The sequence below is a fragment of the Cyprinodon tularosa genome, unplaced genomic scaffold, assembly GCF_016077235.1.
Source record: "Cyprinodon tularosa strain WSP-4 unplaced genomic scaffold, ASM1607723v1 ctg663, whole genome shotgun sequence".
NCBI lineage: Eukaryota > Metazoa > Chordata > Actinopteri > Cyprinodontiformes > Cyprinodontidae > Cyprinodon > Cyprinodon tularosa.
In genome coordinates this window covers 1,512-23,784 of record NW_024039411.1, presented here as the reverse complement: position 1 = coordinate 23,784, position 22,273 = coordinate 1,512, and the positions used below count along the sequence as shown (strand labels likewise).

Below are 22,273 nucleotides of genomic sequence, written 5' to 3'. Positions count from 1 at the left end.
GAGAAGCAAGCGTCGGCAGGAGAAAGAACCGTCTCCCCGTTTATAATCTAACCTACCAAGGCTGAATTTAGAGTTCGCACCTGCGAAAAAACAAAACATGACCACAAAGCTTCGTCAAAGATCTGCAGAGAGCCGAGCTTCACGGCAACTGAAGTTTCACATTTTCAAACGTTCTCATGAAAGTACCACAAACAACTTTTAGACCCACGTATGTCTGCAAACACAAACACAGAAAGCTTAGAGCGAAACGGTTCAGAGCTTTTGGCACCAAAGTGGCTTCAGTTTCTGAGGATGATTCATGGGATCAGCGGCGGATTCTCCTTATCCCGCCTCCATGATCCAAAGACGGTTAGCGGGACGAAACAGACGGGCTTCATGACGGGATGAGGCGGAAATCAACCAAGAGGTCTCCTGAAATGACGAGCTGCTTATTTTCAATCAGTTTCATGTTAAATACGATTCAAACGAATAGAAACAACTGAAGTGGGCGGGGCCTAATTAGAACCCAATCAGAGCTGCTTTTGGAGGGGGCGGGGCTTTAACTAATCCTTGCCAAATTTTAATCTTTGTTGAATGAATTTACGGTAAAATGTCAACAAACCTGCTTGGATTATTCACCGAGGTTTAAAATAAAATAAAAACGGAAATAAATCATGATCAGATGCTCTTTGTTTAGTAAATTCAGGAAATGTTTTATAAATTATGTTTTAATTAAAGAAAAATCCAACCAAATAAACTGAATCAGTTCCTTAAAGTTTAATTTTACGGGTTTGGAAACAGATTTATCAGTTTTGTCCAAACTCCGTTATCCAGATTTATTGTTTTTCAGTTGAGCTGTGAGCCAATTACAACAGCGCTCCCTGTGGTAGAAAAGCGCCACTGAAATATCCTGATGAGGATCTCAGACAAACATTTCTCTAAAACTTAGATCTAATTTAATCATAAATTTACCGCTTTCTTCCCTTTTTTTTTTTTCGTTTCAGGATGTGGCGGCTGTGCATCAAACCCAAAGATTCGGTTTCATTTTTATGTTTTTAAAATATAAACATTGATTGACTGGCTTTACTTTCATCTTTTGCTGTTTTTTGGGGCTGATTAAACTGAAGGAACTGATCAGATATTCTGGTAATCTATGGCAGGTAGATCTATGCAGCCGTCATGATAGTGATGATAAAACCGTCTCATTTTTCAGTGTTGGGGTCACATGATCAGGAAGTGGCTAATTGCTGATGATGGAAGCGACAGCAGAGTCAGAGAGGAAACGCAGAGCCGCCGTGTGGAGAACGACAGCAGCTGATGTTTCTGGAGCCGCCGTCCGCTGAGGTCAGCGGTCCGTAGCGTGGAACGCCGGCGCCATCTCTGCCGCTGATCCGAGGTCAGACTGCCTTCTGACGCTGGAGGTCTACGTTTTATCCACAGCTTGTAGACTTCAGAAAGTGGTCGGATGCCGAAGCAGCTGAATCCAAACGTCCACAAAGAAAAAAAATAAATTTCCTCAAAATGAATTAATTTCAGTTATTTCGAACTGATTCCTTGATTTTCCTGTTTTTGGGAAGCTGAGTGGGAATTTAGCCTCCAGGTACCAAAAAGGAAAAAATAAAATAAAATAAATCAGTGCTTCCGTTTCCAGAACCTCCTCTCAGTCCTGTTCTCCGGCTCTTGACACGTTGGATGAGTCCGTACGCTCAGATTGATCTAAGTCCTTAACTGGAAAACAAAGCTGATAAGCTCCTCCCCCTCTGTGAGGTCAAAGGTCCGTGACTTTGTTCTCCAGGGCGGCGGCGACCTGCTGGAGGCGGAGCGTGAGCTGTCGGTTCTGGGCGGCCGGGTCCTCGTCCAGCGACTGGATGATCTGAAGAACATAATAGATCATTTAGGAATTGAACCCGCAAACGTTTATCTGCAGCCTTGCTGAACGTTTCTGGCTGGAAGTGAGCAGAAAGCGTCTCACCAGGTCGAAGTACTTGCTGGCGTACTGGTAGAGCTGATGTAAGGCCACCTGGGTGTTCAGCTTGTCTGTGTGTTGCTGAATGGAGACGCAGAACAGACAGAAAGAAGATGATTGCAGTCCTAAAAAAATCAAAGATGGTGGATGGAACTCTGCAGGATCCTCGCATCATTTCTCTAAAGGTCAGATTCCTCATGTTTACATAACTTTGCGCTGTTACCACAAAGTTATGCAGCTCATGAGCTTTAGATTAAAGCTGATTGATCTTTTAGAATGGCCTAGTCAAAGTCCAGCTAATAGCCTAATAACAGCTGATAAAACTCTCAGTGTGTCGATGTTTAAAGCTGATAAATAAAAGTCCAGAAAACAGATCCATGCCACAGTTTCAGATTTCTTTTGGGGTAAATATTTAAAATCATTCATCCTCTCATTCTTGTAAATGACGTCATGTTGCTCAGTCAGATACAATCTCAATAAAATACATTCAAATCTGCATCTAGGTCCAGCATCTAAGAAGAACAGATCTGGAGTGAAAGCGGTTCTTACCCGGGACACCTCAGCGAGGTGCGTGTTCATGTCCTGGTCACTGACTGGAACCATCTGCCTGATGCCTCTGTAGTAACTGCAGGAAAGAAAAACACGCAGAACTCAGCAGCAGATCTTCTCACTAACTAAACGTCCAGTAAATACAGACTCAGGTGTTTGAGGCTTTTAGCAGGAAAATTAAAAATGATAACATGAATGCTCAACGTCTGCCTGAACACATGGTGTTATAAACTCACTCATCCACCATCTTCTTGTACGTGGAAATCTCTTTTGCATAGAGCAGCTTGTTGCTGGGAGACTCCTGCAGACAGACGGTGAGAAGAAAACAAAGAAATGAAACTCAGGAGTTTAAGAACTGCTTAAGATCAGAGGATCGTACGGTGGCCCTGAAGTGCAAACTGGAACTGGAAAAGGTAGGTATCAGTGGGAAACATGAGACATCGCTGATTGGACGACGGCGCCGTTTGACCCTTGAACCGGAAGTCATTCTGCCTGCTGCGGCTTTTGAAAACATGGATATTGTCGGATATTGAGGTGATGCTGGATGTGCTCAAGACTAATCACGAAATTTCAGTTAGTTTGCGCACACTGAAGACACACTTAAAAGAAGCTGGACTGTTCAGACGACGCAACTTCCGGTTCAAGGATCAAACGGCGCCGTCGTCCAATCAGCGATGTCCCATGTTTCCCACTGATACCTACATTTTCCGGTAGGTTAATGTAATTGTGTTTTTCTTAATGTAGTTGCGCTTTTAGATTTGTAGTTGCAGTTTGCACTTCAGGGCCACCGTAGGATCTTTATAGAGGAACGTTCTGATGATCACAGGTCTGTTATTCTCTCTGCGCCCAAAAAACAGAATCTCTTCACACAGGAGTGAAGAATGTGTTGTGAATTTATTTGTTGAGGACTTATTATTTCATAACAAATGAATGATAAGTCACTGAGTTAGAAAAATATAAGTTAACATTATTGTTGATAACACAGTTCATTTGCTAACTATGGTTAAATTTGGGACTGCATTAATTTGGAGTTGCATTGAGGTGGACTCTATTACCCAAGATGCTCTGAGAGCAGGAAGTAAAAAAAGCAGAAGGGTAATGTAACTTTTAGGTAAAACAGGTTGTATTAGTTGATGTTTTTTTCCTTCACCGTTCTTCACTAAAGTTCAACCAAATTAAACTAACCGTCTCGCTTCGTCGTTTTTAGTTGTAACAACAGAATGTGAAGGATGGGCTGTTTTTTTATTATTTAAAGTCGGATACCTCATGAAAATTCATGTTATTTCATCTATTGTTTCTTTCTAAGAGTCCAGAACTCACTGAGGGAATCAGAAAAATGTAATCCGAACAATATTAGTTCTGTGCTTCAAACCAATTAAAAAACGGATTTCCTGTGACAGAAACTGTTTAAATCAGCAGCTGCAATCATTTCTGGCGTCCCCCAGGGGTGATTCACTGGCCTCCTTCAGTTTTAATTAAAAAATCGGTCATATTCAGAATAAAAAAGGCTTAAAGTCCTTTAAATATGAATAATTACATTCTGTTCAATAAATAAATAGAAAGAAACAATAGATGAAATAACAGGAATTTTCATGAGGTATCCGACTTTAAAGGAAAATTACTTTTAATTAAAAACACTAAGAGTCCAGGACTCACTCAGGGAATCAAAAAATGTAATCTGAACAATATTAGTTCAAATCAAATCATTTAAATGGATTTCCTGCGACACAAACTGTTGCGTTAAACTTATCAGCAACTGCAATCATTTCTGGCGTCCCCCAGGGGTGATTTATTGGCCTCCTTCGGTTTTTAACGAACATGGGCCATTAATTGAAAATCAAAGGGGACGACGCGTCACGTTTTACTTCCAAAAATGCCGTTTTGTTCTGATGAGCTCCCCAAAGTTTCCTGAGGGCCTTAATTAGACTCTTAAGTTGTTTTTTTATATGTTTTTACTCGACTATGAGACTGTTTTAAAAATATTTTGCTCTTAACTTTGTCCAACTGATCTGTCAAGTTTAAAAATGGCTCCTTAACTCAAAGATTGAAGTTTCCTCACAGAAACATAATTTGTTGTAATTTTTCAATTGAATCAAAGACCTAAAAGATAACAGTTTGAAGACAAACACCTGATGGCTGCCATCGTATGTGGATCTTAGGAAACACCTGATTGAAACGACAGCGTTTTACCTGAAGGTGAGAACTTACCCTGCTGAGTTTGTGCTCCGTCTTGGTGCAGGCGTCCATGAAGGTCTGACCGATGACGTGCAGCGACGCGTCCACCACCTCCGTCGCGTGGACGTCAAAGATAAAGTGTGGGTTTCTAAGGATGTTCACCCAGAACCGCATAGGCAGGCTGCAAGAACGGGAAGGAAGTTAAAATCCAACAAATAACGAGTCTCTCAGTCAGGATGGTGAGATATGGGAATAAATTATACTAATTTATATTTTGGGTCCTTTCCTATGTTTCTATTTGGGTTATTTCTAAAACCCATCCTCCATTCATCAGCTGAGTGTTAATCCTCCTTCCTTTACGTGTTAATTATGACTAAAAAGGTCATTAATGATGGGCGGATGACCTGATTATCGGATGCATGTCCGGTTTTAGACCATCGCTGATGAATATTTCATTATCCCTCTTGTTAACACTGTGACTGAGATCAGGGTTAGTTGGGAGGCAGCGAGGTTACAGAGACCCATCCCTCCGTCATCTAGCTGACCAGATAACAGCCTGCCAATTAAACCAGGCTTTCATGTGGTCCGCTGCCTGGTTCAGCAGCAACCAGGACGTAATTACTCTCTAGCTGAGCTGATGAGATACGAGCCGCGCACGCAGAGGCCGGGCCTGTGAAGCAGGATAATTATTTCTCTTTGGAGGTTCAGAGCAGCTTTGAAGACAAGCAGGTGAATCAGTTAAAATCAGGATGTTTCATCCTGAGAGAGCGATGCACTTAAAGCTAACTCCTGTCATTTAGCCTGAAGTCAGCCTAAAAATCTGATGAATTTAATCGTCTGGGAAGCAAAACACCCAAAGATATCTGGTAAGAACAGTTTCTGGATCCACTTCATTTAAAATTTAATAAACTCCTCTTTTCAACAACCCTGAAATGATGTCTGAAGGACTTTATATCAACCTGTCTGGGCAGGGAGTCTCGCTGTATGATGTGTTTAAGTACGTTTATGATACATCAAATGGGTTAAAGGAAGAAATAAACATCTTAAAGTTCTGTTAGGAGACCATTTAAACTCAGAATCCTGAACATCTATTGCCTTTCCTCTTTAAAAAACTTTTAAATTTTATGGCAGAAGAAATAAAATCACTGGTAGAAAAAGCTTCTGCATCTTTGCTTCCCAGCAGACGGTCGTCTCTAACGTCTCCTGGGTTGGCAGGCCGGTCATCGGTTCTATCTGAAGGACAAGTTTTCTAAAGGCTTTTGGTTTGTGATCAGAGATGCAGGTAATGATGGCAGACAAACGGGCCCACAGCATCACTGATCCTCTACTATATTTTATGGGCATTTAGAGCTTTTTCCATATTTATAGCTTTAATAACTGTTGCTGTTTTATGACCAGAGTTCCCAGTAGAAATCTCTGCTTCAATCTCCTTGAACCCCAGTCGGCCTCAGCAGACGGCCGCTCACACTGAGCCTGGTGGAAGTAGTGTTGCACCGATACCAGTATGGGGCGGGGCACCGATCCTGCACTAAAATGGTTTTATCGGTATCGGCGAGTACAAACCAATAGGGCACTGATACCATTTTGAGAGCCAAAAGTTTCTTCAACTGTGGTCACCTATTCCAGGTAGGCAATGAAAAGCATTTTTCCTGCTTCACAAAGGTAGGCAGCAGCTTGAAGCCATGATGGCAATTATTTTACATCACAGTAGTCTGCAGTTCTTCATATATACACACACATCAATTTCAGACAGATGGTATCGGCCGATACAGCACAGCCAAGTATCGGGACCAAAAAATGTCATCTGCACAATTCCTCTCCACTGTCGCTACAAGCATGCTTAAGGCCAATTTATGCTTCTGAGGCATAGCCTCTGCAAACGTCGTTGCAAACATAAAAAAAATCCTGACTACATGTCGGACGGTCGCAAACCCACCAGACCTCAAATGGAAGTTTGCAGACTAAAAGCAGCTGTGGTTGGTTCCTGGTATGCCTTTCCGGCTGTCTGTGTGGTCGTCCTTCTCGATTCAATGCCGGGGCGCGCCATTTTTAAAACCCAAGGAGTAATAACAGCAATGGAAAACTACGACGTAAGGTTTGGAAGTACAACCAGTTGTACGATGCCTCAGACATGTTGTTTTGGAAAATAAACACTCCAGCCGGCGGCGGCGAAGAGGTTCCGTGACAATCCGCTGAAATTCTCCCAAGTTCTCGAATAGGCTCCCCCTCGCTCTTTGGCGGGAAACTGCGGCATCCCTAGAAATTCCAGACTGACATTGCAGAATCACACCAGAAAAACTGGTTGGCGACCAGACGCAAGCGACATTTGATGTATGCGGCTGCAGAAGTCTAATCCACCCATTGCTGAAGAGTCAATGAGTCGATGCAATCAGCTGGTTTTCCTTAGATAGAAAACTTTGAATCAATCTGACTGGATGATCTGGTTGAACTGGAAAGTGACCTGAGATGACATGATGGGAATTGGAGCTATAGAAATACACTGGATTGAACTGAAATGAACAACATATTTACATCTGGGATGGTCAGAATGAATCAGGGATTCATAAAGTATCTGATGGTTGTTAAAGAAAGCGGATGGCTCCTCCTCTCTGCCACAAGCAGACATGGATTTATAGATATTATGAACCAATAAGGCCGTCCTAAAAACAAGCTAGGAAAAAAAATCAAAATGGGAGCTAATTCTCTAAAAATAAACTGCTGGGAAAATATTTAAAACATCTTCAAACTTGGAAACAAAGTCCAGTGGATTTTTTTTTTTACTTTTATGGATATTCTGAAACCAATGAGGTGATTAATGGGCAGCCTTATTAATTTAATCTAATCTAAATTTAAGTCAGTTTGTTCTAAAGTTTTAGACTCCTCCTCAATGTGAACGGCTGCAATAAAAGATGGATTTATCAGCGGTGCTTACACCTTCGACCATAGAACGCATCCACCGTGTGAATAATACGGCTCAATTAGCGCAATCCAATTAACTGGTTTCCAAATAAAAAGTCCCACTAACATTTTCCAGTAGAACCAACAGCAGCTGCAATCCGGTGATTAAGATTTGATCACCTTCTTCAAACCTCCTCCATCCAACATTAGAGTTTGTGTTAAGAACATCAGCGGGAGAACGTCGGCATGCATCACAGTAACAGGGCTTCAGAGCCGTTTCTGTCTGGACCGATACAACAACAGCTGATTTATTATCTTTGGGGGGAAATTTCACCGACGGCTGATTACTGTATTTTCACGACCATAAGGCGCACCGGACTAAAAGGCGCAGTCTCAGTTATGTGTCCCATTTCTGTATTTAACACACACATAAGGCGCACCGGACTATAAGGCGCGTTTTTTATATACAGGTACAAGTCCTCTACTACCTTTAAATACCTCTACTGCGTATTTAAAAATACAGCGGGGGCAAAACTGAGTATGACTGTGCTTTATTCATGTGAGACGGACACATCGCAGATGACACAGCGCTGTGATCACTCCTAAATTAACTTAAAATCCTGAAACCTGCTGACGGAATATGTTCGCTTTTATTGCCGGTATCCTGGTGCCTGCAGCTAAAATTATTTAGATGAAAAACACCTGCCAGCCGCCGCGGTGAGCCCCAGGCTGCCCAGCCTACAGGCTGCTGATGAAGGGATTTCTGCTGTCAGCGCACCGCTGGTATGTGGGGGTCTGAGCGCCTCCGACAGAAATAGATAATCTGGATGAACTGACTGCAATTATGAAGTTTTCAGGTGGACTTTCTCACTTAAAAACATATTAAAACTACTTTATTCCCACTGATCACAGCAAATATAGCTGCAAGATTTAGATTATTTAGATGAAAAAACACCTGCCAGCCGCCGCGCTGAAGAGGAGGAGACCCGCCCAGAGGCTGCTGTTGAATTAAGTTTTCAGGTAGAAAAATAGAGCGGGAGCAAAACTGAGTATGATTGTGCTTTATTCATGTATTTATTACAAAGTATTAATCAAACCCCTCAAAGTCATCATCCTCTGTTTCTGAATAAAACAGCTGCGCTAAATCACATGCCAATTTCCCCTTCTGAGCTGTCAGTCACTTTCCGTGCAGCGCGGCTCCTCAGAAATAATGCCGGCTTTTGCGAAAGCTTGAACAACAGAGCCAGCAGACACGTTAGTCCAAGCATCTACAATCCATCCGCAAACTGTGGCGTAATCTGCCCGGCGCTGCCTTCTTATCCTGAAACTGTGGTCTCAGTCTGTCATCCATCGCTCCCACGCCGCTCGCAGCCTTACTTCGAACGGCCGCTTCACACCGATGTCGAGCGGTTGAAGCTCCTTTGTCAGACCCCCGGGATAACGGCGAGCACAGCGTTCATTTGATTCACCTTTTTTTCACACCGGCTGTGAGATGGGCACGCAGCGATGGTGATGCGTGGAAAAAACCACCTAGTCTTCTCACATACACCTGCCTCAGCCACGCATCCATCCAGCCTTTTCCATTTGCGTTAATATCATATGTCATCAGAGCGCTGTCTGTCTCGCTGGCAGCTCCCAGATCAGCTTCTCTGATTGGTTGATGCGGCGCGTCCAGCAGCAAAACTTCAATTTTTCCATCTCGAGCAGCAGCAGCGTGTTGGCGGTGCGTCAGATGCTTAAACGCTCCCGACGTGCTGCACCAAAATGCGCTACGGTACCTTTTGCTGCACCTATACGCGCGTCAACCATTGACTTTGCACGTTAAACACGCTGCTTCTGCTGCACCTGCTGGGTCCGGTTCACACCGATGTCGAGCAGCGTTAATTTGTTTCCCCATGTTTTTCACATCAGCTGTGAGATGGGCACGCATGGAGTTACATATTAACAGCGATGGTGAGGGGTGGAAAAAAAACACCTGGTCTCCTTACATTCAGCCACTCTTTCATCATCTCCTCAATGAGGTGGTCTCAAAAGTCGCAGTTACAACACACATAAGGCGCACCGCACCATAGGGCGCACCGCACATTTTGAGGAAAAAAAAGACGTTTAAGTGCGCCTTATAGTCGTGAAAATACGGTAAAACTGCCAGGAGGCGCAGAGAGGCCTGATTCAGAAGCTGTCAGACGCCAACAATCGGATCTAAGTAATTATTGCATTTGATGCTGAATGAAAGATGGAAAAAAGAAGGACGTCGCACAGCGGGGCACATCTTAGAAGATTTCATGCAATGACTTTTTGATTTCAGTCTAAATATTATTTTCCTTACTGTGGAGACGACAGAGGGTTTGATGCAGAGGAATCTGTTTTGATTGGCCGACTGCTGATCCTGAAACCTGGAGGTTTGTTCACATCGAGGTGCATTTAAAGGAGAGAAACCTGCACCTCTGAAGCTAAAACAAAGCAGCTGCTCTTCATCTGGAGGAATTTAATCAGCGGGACTTTGAGTCAGAGATGAGTGGGTTTAAAGGTGGGTCATAGTGGGGTTCAGGGTGACCCAGCTGGCCCGATACCTGGCTGTAGCCTGGTGAGACCATCCTGATCTCGCGAGCTTTCAAGGTTTCACTCGCAGATCAGTCTGGAGACTCTCTGTTGAAGAAAATTTGGAGCCGTTCACCAAACGAACGTCCAATCAGCGTTGGCTTTGAGGCGGGTTGAGGTGTGACGCAACGAGAAGCGCGACAGTTCAGTCTAAAGAACATGGCGGCTTCAGCCGATGAAAGTAGCGTTAGCGTGGCTATGGAGCAAGTTTTATGGGAATTACAGAGTATTTCTTCACTGAAAGAAGAGCAAAACACTGCTCTGGAGGCTTTTCTCAGAGGAAAAGATGTTTTTGCTCTTCTCCCGACTGGTTTCGGCAAGAGTTTGATCTATCAATTGGCTCCTCTTCGTCGTCGCTCTGTTAGTACGTCATATGCTTCGTTGATCTGATTGGTTTATTTGGCCCGTCTATCACCAACATAGGCCAATCAGCTAACCAGTATTTTCACCCCTTCCCAAAATTACTTCAACGGAAGGTTTCCAGATGGATATGCGGAGCAAATCCATCTGGCGGAGTCAGGTTAGGTCGCAGTGAGATTGATGCAGATATTTTTGATTTATGCCCAGTATTGAAGCGTGGTCTGCACTGTTATTCCACGCCACAACGCGGTGAGGAAGGGGGGGCGAGTTTGTGCGACAACGGAGGGATATGAGGGCCAAAAAGAGCGGGGATCCAGGTGGAAAAAGGGTCCCAGCGTTCTCGCGCACCTCGCTCTTCTAGCGGCTCCATCTTCACCAGTCGTTTTCCACAATGGCGGCTATACAAATAAAACCAGCCGGTAAGGAACCAAACAGGAAATAGAGTAGAGAGGATGTAGAGTTGACCAATCAGAGGCCTCCTGTCTGCGGTCACCTACAGTTTTGGAGAGGTGCAGCAGAGTGTCTCCCGAAAGGGGGCGGGGCATATTTGCGTTAACTGCGACACCACCTGGTTCCTGAGCATAAATCAGCCTTTAGGATCATGCAGTTCTGCTCAAAGCTATGCAAACAGTTGGTTTAAATGTGAAGCTTTGCAGCCAGAGGAAGTGAGCCTTATTTAAGGATTTTGTTTGTCTCCTTTTTTATAGTCTTTTTTTTCATTTATTCATATCTGAATTATGTGAAGGAGGCTGGAGCGTTAAAAATGTTTGATTTTATTTCTGCTGCTTGTTGATGTGAGGAATGCTTAGCATGGAGACAGAGCCGTGGTGTTTGGACTCTTACGCGTCTTTAGAAATCAGGAAACCAAAGATGACGCAAACAGAATAAATGTAGGGGATTAAAGCCGAGGCGTTGTTGGTTTCTAATTTTTCCTTCCTGTTTAAAGAGATGTTAGGACTCCACTGAGCTACAGATAACTGAAGTTAAAGAGAGCAAATCTAACACGTTTTAATCATAGAATGGGACCTGTTGGTCTTCCAGATGTGCAGCGTCTCCTCGTCCACGTTGTCGTGTCTCTCCGCCTGTTCGTCCAGAAAGTCAAAGAAGTATTTGACGGCAGGAGGGACGGCAGAGCTGGTGCACAGAACGCTGCGGAAGAAATCGTCCACAAACTGCTGTAGGGTGCCCTGTTACACAGAAGAAACGACCGACATGAGGTACACCTGTATCAGTCAGAACCAGAGGTGGAACCAGTGAAACCAGTTTAAATCAGGCAGTGGGAACCTTGACAGAGAGCAGCCGGGTCAGGTAGATCTCCGTGATGGCTTTGGTCATGGCCTTGTCCTTCATGCTGCCTCTCTTTGACTTCACCTCATCGATTTCATCCGTGGGCCTCACCAGGTGGAAGGTGTTGTCGTCCTCCAGCAGCGCGTTTTCTGCTCAAAGAGAGGAAACCATCCTTTTTAATATTAACCAGAGCTTTAAAGTGAGAAACAGGCCATTAGCTGCAGCTCTGATGGTTAAATATCCCCCTCTAAATGTTTTAGATGTTTGATTCAGATTTTTTATTTTCTATCAATCAAACAAGCCTAAATTAGACTTAAAACTAAATTATTATTTTATTCTATTCATATACTCTGTTTTGTTTTTTCTATAAATCCCATTAGCTGGAAAATAACATCAGATAAGTAAAAAAAGACAATCTGTTGCAGAAAAATAGAGAAGATTTAAAAGATGCTGATTATTATAAAAACCCTGGATTCCAAAAAAGTTAAAAACAATCCACTAGAATTTATTTTCCAAGTTTGGAGACATTTCTGTTCCCATCAGGGAAGCTTTTTCAATTCAAAATGTCAGAAATAGTGTTGAGGTTTAGGATTAATACAGGAGCTCAACAAAGACTTTAAAAATATGCAAATAGAAACGGATGAATTGATCCCCCCCTTTGGAATGGGGGTCATTTGGCTTCTTTTATTAGCCTGCAATGCCCCATACCTGTCTATGTCTCTGAAAGGGGGGCGTTAGAGGGAATAGTTGGCCTGGCTGCATAGGGCAGGTCTTCTGTTTCCCTGTAAAGGAGTTGGAGCTGCGATAATAGCAAAAACTTTCCTTAATGGGAAGCGAAACGTCTTCAAACTTGGAAACAAAATCCACTTTAGTGGAATGACTCTGATCTGGATGACTGAGAATCTTCAGCATCAAAAACACTGGATGTTTTAAAGCTTCAACATGAGAGAATTAATAAAACAGTAGAACCTTAGCAGAGCAAACAAACCAAATACCTTTAAATAAGTAAACAGTCTGGGGACGGCTGGGCTGAGAGACGCTGGACTTTCTTCTATCTACTCTATGATTCTACAGGTGGACTCCACAAATACCACAACTAATTCTATTCCTCATATTCTTGGATTTATGTTTTAACAAATAGCCAACTTAAAGTTACTCCTGCTGATATTCTGCCTAAAAAGTGGATCAGACAGCTGCAGCTGATCCAGAACGCTGCTGCCCGTGTCCTCACTAAGACTAAGAAAGTAGAGCACATCACCCCGGTTCTAAAGTCCTTCCACTGGCTCCCTGTATCTCAGAGAATAGACTTTAAAATCCTTCTGTTAGTCTATAAATCTCTGAATGGCTTAGCACCTAAATACATCACAGACTTGCTATCAGTGTATCAACCCTCCAGACCACTCAGGTCTTCTGGCTCCAGCCTGCTCTGCAGACCTAGAACCAGAACTAAACATGGAGAACCAGCATTTAGTTCCTATGCTCCACTTATCTGGAACAAACTTCCAGAAAACTGGAAAAGTGCAGAAAGCCTGAGTTCCTTTAAATCAAGACTAAAAACACATTTGTTTAGGATTGCCTTCAACTGTTCTAGTTAAACAGTTCAACTAAAACATATTTTCTTTAATCCAACTGTTTTTAATATTATTCTTTTGTTTCTGCTTTTTTTATTTTATTTTATTTATTTTTTATTTTTCTGTTTTATCTTCCTGTATTTTAATCATGTAAAAAGCACTTTGAATTTTCTTTGTACTGAATTGAGCTACAAATAAATGTGCCTTGCCTTGCCTAATAATGACTTATTGAATCCTCCTGTATGAATGTTTGATCCTTAAGCACAGAACTTTGGTCCCAGCAGGATTAGAAAGGACAAACTGAGGAAATAAACTCTAAAAATGATCTTTATAAAATACGCTGGTAGATTTTATGCATATTGTTCTATCTTCTGGGATATCAATTTCTTTTTAACAAAAAAAAAAAAAAAAGAATTCCTATAATAATTTTTTTTTCCCTCAGAAAAAAAAAACTTTTTATCCAGATATTCAGTCATATAATTTAAGCTTAACATGTGAAGACATACTCTCATCATGGCTGTCCTGGTGTTGGTGGAACGACTGCGTGTGCAGAACTCTGGACAGAACCAAGGTGGCGTTGTCCCGGACCTGCGGTTCACACAGAAAGAAAACAGCTTTTTCTCAGTAATTAAGCTACACAGTTATTACAGGAAAAATCAGCCTGTGAATTAATTATTCTCCTTAAATGTCAGGAGAGTCTGGACAGCAGGAGTGATTTAGTTTCTGTTGGTTTTGCTGCAGCGTGCAGACGAGTCTCGAGTGGCTCGACATTTTCCTGCTCTTCATCTTTAGCTTGTTTTGGTGCAAAAGTAAAGGTCTCCGCTGAAAACTGAGGAAACAAAGCTGATTAAAAGCATTAGGATCGAGCAGCAGGATCATGAATCTGTGCGGCTGCCATAAACAAGGAGATGAGCTGGAGACAGAAACCCCAAACAAACAGAGAGGAGGAGGCCGACGCATGAGGGCCGACGCAGGTTCAAGCCTGGAAGCAAACAGACGGGAAGATGGAGGGATTGTTTATCAGCAGAAATATTTGTTCTGTGGACAGAAGGATGTCGGAGCAGCAAGATGAGGTGGATCCATCCAACTTTGAAGGAAACTATTCATCAAATGATGTGATTTGTGACATGATAAAACAAACAAACACCTGCAGCCAGTTTAAAGTAAGAAGCAGGAAGTTATAGTGGATTTTCATCTGATCCAAACTAAATAATTCAACCTGTGAATTGGATTCCTAATCAAATCTATTCTAAGAGCAGCAGGTTGTTTCTCTTTGTGGCACTAAAGGAGCTGAAAGAAGATGGAAGAACAACAACAGATTGGCTAGACTGCTACTAAAATCTGCTTTTTAGCTGCAGCTACAGATTTGCTTTTACTTTCTTTTGTTAAATTCTCCTGAATGGGAACGTTTCTGCTCGCCTTTGAAGAACGTAAAATGGAAAATACAAGGAGACCAATAGGAAGCAGTGGATCAGCCATGTTTAAAGAAAAGATAAAGATTCCTGTTCAGCTTTTCTTCTGCAGAATCCTTCTTCGTTTTCTCATTAAAGGATTAATTTGCCATCCAATCTAAACATTCTGCTGCAGAGGTGGAGTCCTACTGAGGTTAATTTGTAATATTGGAAAGTTAAACCTCTCCAGCTGGGTGAGGAGAGGCTGACTGAGTCCCATTTAAACATGAGGAGTGCAGATCTAGGAGGAGGAGGAGGAGGAGGAGGAGGAGGAGGAGGAGGAGGAGGAGGGCTGCGCTCTGCTGTGACGGACTGAGGGGAGACGACCTGCAGCAGATTCAGACCGGGGTCCAGAACTCACGTTATAATGAGCCAGCGTGTTCAGTCTCTTCCAGCGGCCCTCCTTCTGGGACGTGAGGTCCAGATCAGACAGGATCTGACCCGTGGAGCCGGGACGCCACTCTGTGGACAGACGAGGAATTCATGGGTTAATTATACTTTATAACGGAGGTCTTCAACAGGGGGTCCGTGACCCCTAGGGGTCCTCGGAGGTACTGCATGGGGGTCGCGAAATATTTGGTTGATTAAATTTTTTTTTATATTCCCCCCTGCAATTTTTTCCACTAATTGAAATGTCCTTAAATGCACATTAACATGAATTAAACACACTGAAGTAAACAGATAAATAGAAGCAGAAGATGTCTTTTAGTCAGCAATGCACACATACAGCGACACACTTTGAAGCTGGGCACTGTTTCATTCACAACACCTGTCCCATCAACCAGGAATCAGAATCAGAAATACTTTGCTAATTCCAGGATGAAATAACTTTCGTTACATAACTCCATCTGTAATAAAGTGACTATACGACCAATTTCATACAAAATATATATAATTGGAGGGTCCCCGCTCCATCTCGCCATTAGTTTGGGGGTCCTTAGCCTGGAAAATGTTGAAGACCCCTGCTCTATAACATCAGAGATAAAACGAGGTAGCATCGGACGGAGCCCCAATGCAGCGCTAAAATAAAATGGTATCGGTATCGGCGAGTACCAACAAATAGGACCGATACCATTTAGAGAGCCAAAAGTTTCTTCAACTATTGTCAACCATTCCAGGTAGGCAATAAGAAGTTTGTTTTAGTCTTTTTCCTGCTTCACAAAGGTAGGCAGCAGCTCGACATGAAGCCATGATGGCAATTATTTTACATCCAGGTAGGATGCAGTTCTTTATATATGCACACACATCAATCTCAAACAGATGGTATCAGCCGATACTGCACAGCCAGGTATCGGCGCCACACTAGGTAGGACCAGTTGGTCGCATCTCCGCTGTGTTTTTATGAGACACTTCAGCTGATCCAAAATGCTGCAGCCAGAGTTCTGATGAAAATGAAAAAGAGAGATCATATCTCTCCTATCCTGGCTTCTCTTCATTGGCTTCCTGTTAAATCCAGAATAGAATTTAAAATCCTCCTTCTCACATATAAAGCCTTAAATGGCCAAGCTCCATCTGATATCAGAGATCTGATTGTTCCTGATGTTCCTAACAGAGCACTTCGCTCTCAATCTGCAGGTTTACTAGTGGTTCCTAGAATTTCTAAAAGTAGAATGGGAGGCAGATCTTTTAGTTCTCAGGCTCCTCTCCTGTGGAACCAACTACCAGTTTTAGTCCGTGAGGCAGACACCCTGTCTACTTTTAAGGCTAGGCTTAAAACTTTCCTTTTTGATAAAGCTTCTAGTTAGAGTGGCTCAGGTTATCCTGAGCTATCTCTATAGTTCTGCTGCTATAGGCTTAGACTGCTGGAGGACATAGGGACCCCTTTTTCATCATTCTGCTTCATTCTATCTCTATTCTCCAACTCTGCACTGTGGTAACAAGCATGCATGCAAGAGATGCAACCTGCTAGTTTTTGATAGAAAACTTGACTGTCAATCAATCTGACTGGATGATCTGGATGTGTTGTGAATTGGTGCTATAGAAATAAACTGAATTGAATTCACAGCAGCTCACATGTGATTCTGGATGAACTAAAGGATGTAAACTAGAAGTGTTTGTCTCACCGAGTGCAACACTCTCTGCTTTGGGTCTCTGTGAATACGGCAGGTTCCTGTACACCTGATCGATGATCTTCTCCTTCACCTGGAGGGAACAAAATTACAGCCGTACCCGTGAACATGCTAGCTAACGCAAACAGATCCATCACCCGCTCAAAGCTGGCAGAGAGGAGGAGAAGCTGGAAGTCATTTCATTTACCGCTTCCTGTGCAGAAACAACCAAAGCATGCAGGAGGATCTGAGGCTCATGAGGAGAAACTCACCTGGGTGATGGTGTCACAGTTCAGCACTTTCACCGGGGTGACGTCCGGTCCCTCCCCATGCACCAGAACCTGCAGAGTCTGACAAAAAACAGCCGTCACAGTCACTTTTATCCCCAACGAGACACATGAAGGAGAAGTTTCTATCTGGCCTACTTCTCCTGGTTTTATGCTCCACCTTTACAGACGATAGAGGGAGGAGAGCCGACATCAGTAGGCAGTTAATTCTGTTCATTAAGTCATTTGGTGATGCTTCAGCTCCATGGCTCGGCTCAGCTCATTTGGTCTGAAAGCTCCATTAAACCACACTGAGGTGATTCAGATGTAACTTATCAGTGAGCCACAGGAGCTCAGGGCTGAGATGGTTTTAATAATCCTGGGCTGATACGGTCATCAGGGCACACACACACACACCCAGAGAACGAGCTGGGCAAATTAAAAGCTGCTCTGTCCTGTTAGAGGACGTCAGCCGCAGCGCCTCCTCTGGTGTCTGTCCAGATTGCAGCTAACTGAATTAAACTGAGAATTGATTTCACGCAGTAAGACGTTTGGTTCTATTGACTAAAAGGAGGAATCCCAGTGTTTCTAAGTGTGAACTAACCAGCACTGAGTACTCCACATCGTCTCCCAGCAGCCCCGTGTCGTTCAGCGTGTACTTGGCTTTCTTCAGCCTGGCGTCCACCGGGCCCTTCTCCACCTGGTGCTTCAAGGCCTTGAACAGTTTGTATAAAGGTTCTCCAGCAGTGTCCTAAACCAGGGAACCCAAACATACACCTGCTTCAAACTGCATCTCAAATATAGTAACATATCTAGATTTAGCAGCTCTAATCAGTCAGTATTTCCAGTAAACATGCATCAATGTGCCGTCTTTTAGCTGTGAGATACCATATTTCATTGGTGCAGCTCTTATTTCTAGGGCTGCAACTATTATTTTGCAAATCGATTACTCTGTTGATATATTTTTTTTATTAATTGATTCATTTAATTAATAACTGGATAGTAAAAGGCTCCTCAGAAAAGATTTTTTTATGAAATTAAACCAGGTGAAACTAAAACTTTTCCACTTAAAAAGCAAAATTCCCAAAAAATTAAAAAATATTTCACTGGAATAAATTTTTCAAGTTTGAAGACGTTTTTCTTCCCATCCAGGAAGATTTTTTTATTCAAAACGTCAGAAATAGTGTTGAGTTCCAGTTTATCCAGTAGCCCGACAAAGCCTGTTTTTTTTTACCCCATTTACACTAGCCTTGAAAAACCGTGCCGAGACCGGTCCGAGCTCAGTAACTGAGATAACTTATGGTGTGTAAATGGAAGTAAACTGAACCGAACCGAGCTAGACACAACCGGACCGAGCTAGACACAACCGGACAGAGCTAGACACAACCGGACCGAGCTAGACACAACCGGACCGAGCTAGACACAACCGGACCGAGCTAGACACAACCGGACCGAGCTAGACACAACCGGACCGAGCAAGACACAACCGGACCGAGCTAGACACAACCGGACCGAGCTAGACACAACCGAACCGAGCTAGACACAACCGGACCGAGCTAGACACAACCGGACAGAGCTAGACACAACCGGACCGAGCTAGACACAACCGGACCGAGCTAGACACAACCGGACCGAGCTAGACACAACCGGACAGAGCTAGACACAACCGGACCGAGCTAGACACAACCGGACCGAGCTAGACACAACCGGACCGAGCTAGACACAACCGGACCGAGCTAGACACAACCGGACCGAGCTAGACACAACCGGACCGAGCTAGACACAACCGGACCGAGATAACTGCAGACCAGGTCCAGAGGTGGGCTCGCATCGGTTCTCTGATAACAAGAGCGCATGAACAGAACGCGTCATCTCCGTCTGGCTGCACATCCCGATTCACACTCCATTCCAGTAGGTGGCGGTAATGCACCTCCGAAAGTTGCTTGCCAACCAACACAAAACGGAAGAAAAAGAACAACAACTATAAACAACAATCGAAATCTTCCCCACGCAACATTTTAAATAATAACCCCGAAGTACAGCGATAATCTTTTATGGCGGTTGGCAAACAACTTTTGGTGCATTACCGCCACCAACTGCTTGATTTCCTCCTTCAATACTGGCAGTAATACCGCAGATCGTCACTAGGAGGCGAGGAGTCGAGATAGCCTGATGTTGGTTAACTGATCCGAGCTCGGACCGGTCTTGGCAAAGATTGGTTTTTCAAGGGTAGAGTAAATGGGGTTTTAGTTTAGAAAACATGCAAATAGAAACGGATGAATGGGTCCCCCCCTTTGGAATGGGGGTCGTTTGGCTTCTTTGTTAGCCTGCAATGCCCCATACCTGTCTATGTCTCTGAAAGGGGGGTCGTTAAAGGGAATTGTTGGCCTGGTTGAATAGGGGGATCCTCTGTTCCCCTGTAAAGGGGCATGTTTTCGAAACTAAAACCAGGCTTTGTTGGGCTGCTGGATAAAACCTGGAACTAAACACTATTTCTGACATTTTGAATTGAAAAATCTTCCTGGATGGAAGAGAAACGTCTTTAAACTTGGAAACAAAGTCCAGTGGATTGTTTTTTTTTCACCTGGATGATTGAGAATCTTCACCAACTGAAAAGCAAAATGTTTTTTTTTTTTTGCAATTTTGATATAATTCCTGCTCTAAGTGGGTCGCTCTGTCGGCTTAAGGCATGATCAGTCTCCATAAACCAGTTAACGATTAATCTATTACTAAATTAGCTGATGATTATTTAAATAATCTATTAATCATTTCAGTCCTACTTATTTCCTCAATTTTTACACTCTGGACAATTTCTTGGTACATGTTGTAAAAACTCATTACACAAATGAAGAATCAGCCAATGGAAGCATCAAAGAGAAAACTTTTACTGAAAGGGACGATAAAAGGCTTGATCAGAAATCGTGACACAATCTACTGCGAAATGTTCAACACCTAAGAAAGGTTGTTATAGGAAAGAATTGAATGAAAGAAGAAGGAGGAGAGATCAAAGAACAGAAGCAGTGAGTGAATCTGTGTTACCCTGAGGAACTGGTACAAGCAGATGGACATCCAGTTACAAAGCATCCTCTCCACCACCGTCTCTGACCTGCATGCACACAGGAGACAATAAAAGAAAGATGAGATCCACGAGAACGCCGGGAGAAATCATTTTTCTATAACTTCAAACTCATAAATAGGGTTTTGGCATTCCCAGACACAGTCTGTACAATCACAGTGCTGTCAGGGTTCACAGCGGGAGGCGAGGCAGCTGCCGAACAAGCCGCGCTGCTGATTACCTCTCTATTGCCTGAGCCAAGACGACAGAACACAAACTCCTTCTGCAGTCACAATTATCAATTTACAAGGCCACACAAAACAGCTCAGACTTATTTTTAAAGATTTTATATGGAATCAAAATGTAAAAGAAAAAGTAAAGCCCTAAAGTCGAAAAAGGTGCTCATGAAATATTTAAGGAACGACTGCAGGCATAAACAGAAGGGAAACATGGACACGTCTGTGAAACGTTCTCACCTCCTGAGCATCAGTTTGGGGTTTTTATTCTGAACGTGTTCGTCCATCAGCTCCAGCAGCAGCGTCCTCATGATGTCAGTGTAATACTCCAGCTTACCATGCAGCGCCACCGTCAGAAGCGAGGCAAAGTTTCCCCGAGAGCGGGCGTTGAAGTCCGGACGGCTCTCCAATGTGTGAATAAACTGCATTGGGATTAGATCCGTTAAAGATAGATTCACATAGATCTAGGTGTGGAGCCGTTAATAGAATCAGCTGCAGTTTCAAACTCACGTTGATGAGAAAAGTTTTGCTGTTCAGCAGGTTGGAGAACTGGTTGAGCGCCTGCGTCACGGTCGCCCTACGAGCTTCTGGGATTTGTATTTTTCCGGTGATCATAGGGTCGTTGGCGTTTTCTTTGGACGGCAGGAAGAAGTTTCTGTCTGTGTAGGTTTTATAGTCCAGGAAGGGAATACGACCTTCGCTCAGGTCACTGGTGTGATCCTCCATTTCAATCATCAGATCTGGAAGAAAGGAGAAATAAAACAGTAAATAAATAAACTAAAATACTAAAAATAGTTTAGTTTTGCAAACGTTTTAGGATTAAAACATGTTTTCAGTGTGTTTTTAAAGTTATCAGACATTCTGATTCAGGGCTTTCTGGCAGAGAGGAAATGGCAATCGAATCAAATTCCACCCAGTTTCAGCAAATCACTCAGATACAGAAGCAGGAAAGCAGCCCCAGGACATCATACTACCACCACCATGTTTAATAAGTATATAGTAATTTAGTCCGTGAGGCAGACACCCTGTCTACTTTTAAGGCTAGGCTTAAAACTTTCCTTTTTGATAAAGCTTCTAGTTAGAGTGGCTCAGGTTATCCTGATCTATCTCTATAGTTCTGCTGCTATAGGCTTAGACTGCTGGAGGACATAGGGACCCCTTTTTCATCATTCTGCTTCATTCTATCTCTATTCTCCCACTCTGCAGAATCTGTTAGTTCAATCTCTAACGTTCTGCTCTCTCTGCTTTTTCTCATAGTAGCTTCATCTGGTCTGTTCCTGTTTGGCTAAAAAAAGTATCAGATAGTTCAACAGGATTATTTGCTTTTAATGAAAACTTTCAGGAAAGCAACTTGTTGCTGTTTTCAATCATATTGTTAAAGGGTCACATTCTCTGACAGCAGCAGCTTACTTTAGTAGGATATGGTTACATTAAATATGATAAAATATGATTACATTAATAAATTATATTTTATTGTATTGTTTTACTTTGCGTTTTTGCTCCATTTTATTAGTCTACGCCTAGAGACGTCTGTACTATGTCTCTGGATGACGTAATAAAACCACATTAGCAGAGAAGCAAAAACAAAGAGGAAAAAGTTTTTGAAACCCAAAAACATTTGAATGGATTAAACATGGCTTTTAATTCTAGTAATGAAAAGGTTTATAAGCAAAGCACTCGTGTGATATTAGCTAATGTTCAATATTCCAGGTAGATAATGACGCACACAACATTGTTTAGGTGAAAAATTCCCTTTCAGGCTAAAAAGGACAAAGTAAACATGATCGTGATGAACACTCAGGATATAAGGCTTTATTTTAGGATTAAAACATGT

The 22,273-nt window shown here is 42.9% G+C and overlaps 1 protein-coding gene across 1 annotated transcript; it reads right to left on the bottom strand.

Annotated features, from left to right (window-relative positions):
* Positions 1 to 1,101: 1,101 nt before the first annotated feature.
* Positions 1,102 to 21,191, bottom strand: LOC119771292 (plexin-B2-like). The gene is made up of 15 exons (XM_038267151.1): positions 20,950 to 21,191; positions 20,680 to 20,861; positions 20,188 to 20,254; positions 17,753 to 17,899; positions 17,155 to 17,232; positions 16,898 to 16,976; positions 15,196 to 15,296; positions 13,890 to 13,971; positions 11,810 to 11,961; positions 11,552 to 11,712; positions 4,703 to 4,850; positions 2,731 to 2,795; positions 2,495 to 2,570; positions 1,952 to 2,026; positions 1,102 to 1,852 (listed from the first exon to the last, which is right to left on the bottom strand). The coding sequence occupies exons 1-15, from the start codon at positions 21,172 to 21,174 to the stop codon at positions 1,748 to 1,750; spliced, it is 1,743 nt and encodes a 580-aa protein (XP_038123079.1). The 5' UTR covers positions 21,175 to 21,191; the 3' UTR covers positions 1,102 to 1,747.
* Positions 21,192 to 22,273: the final 1,082 nt, after the last annotated feature.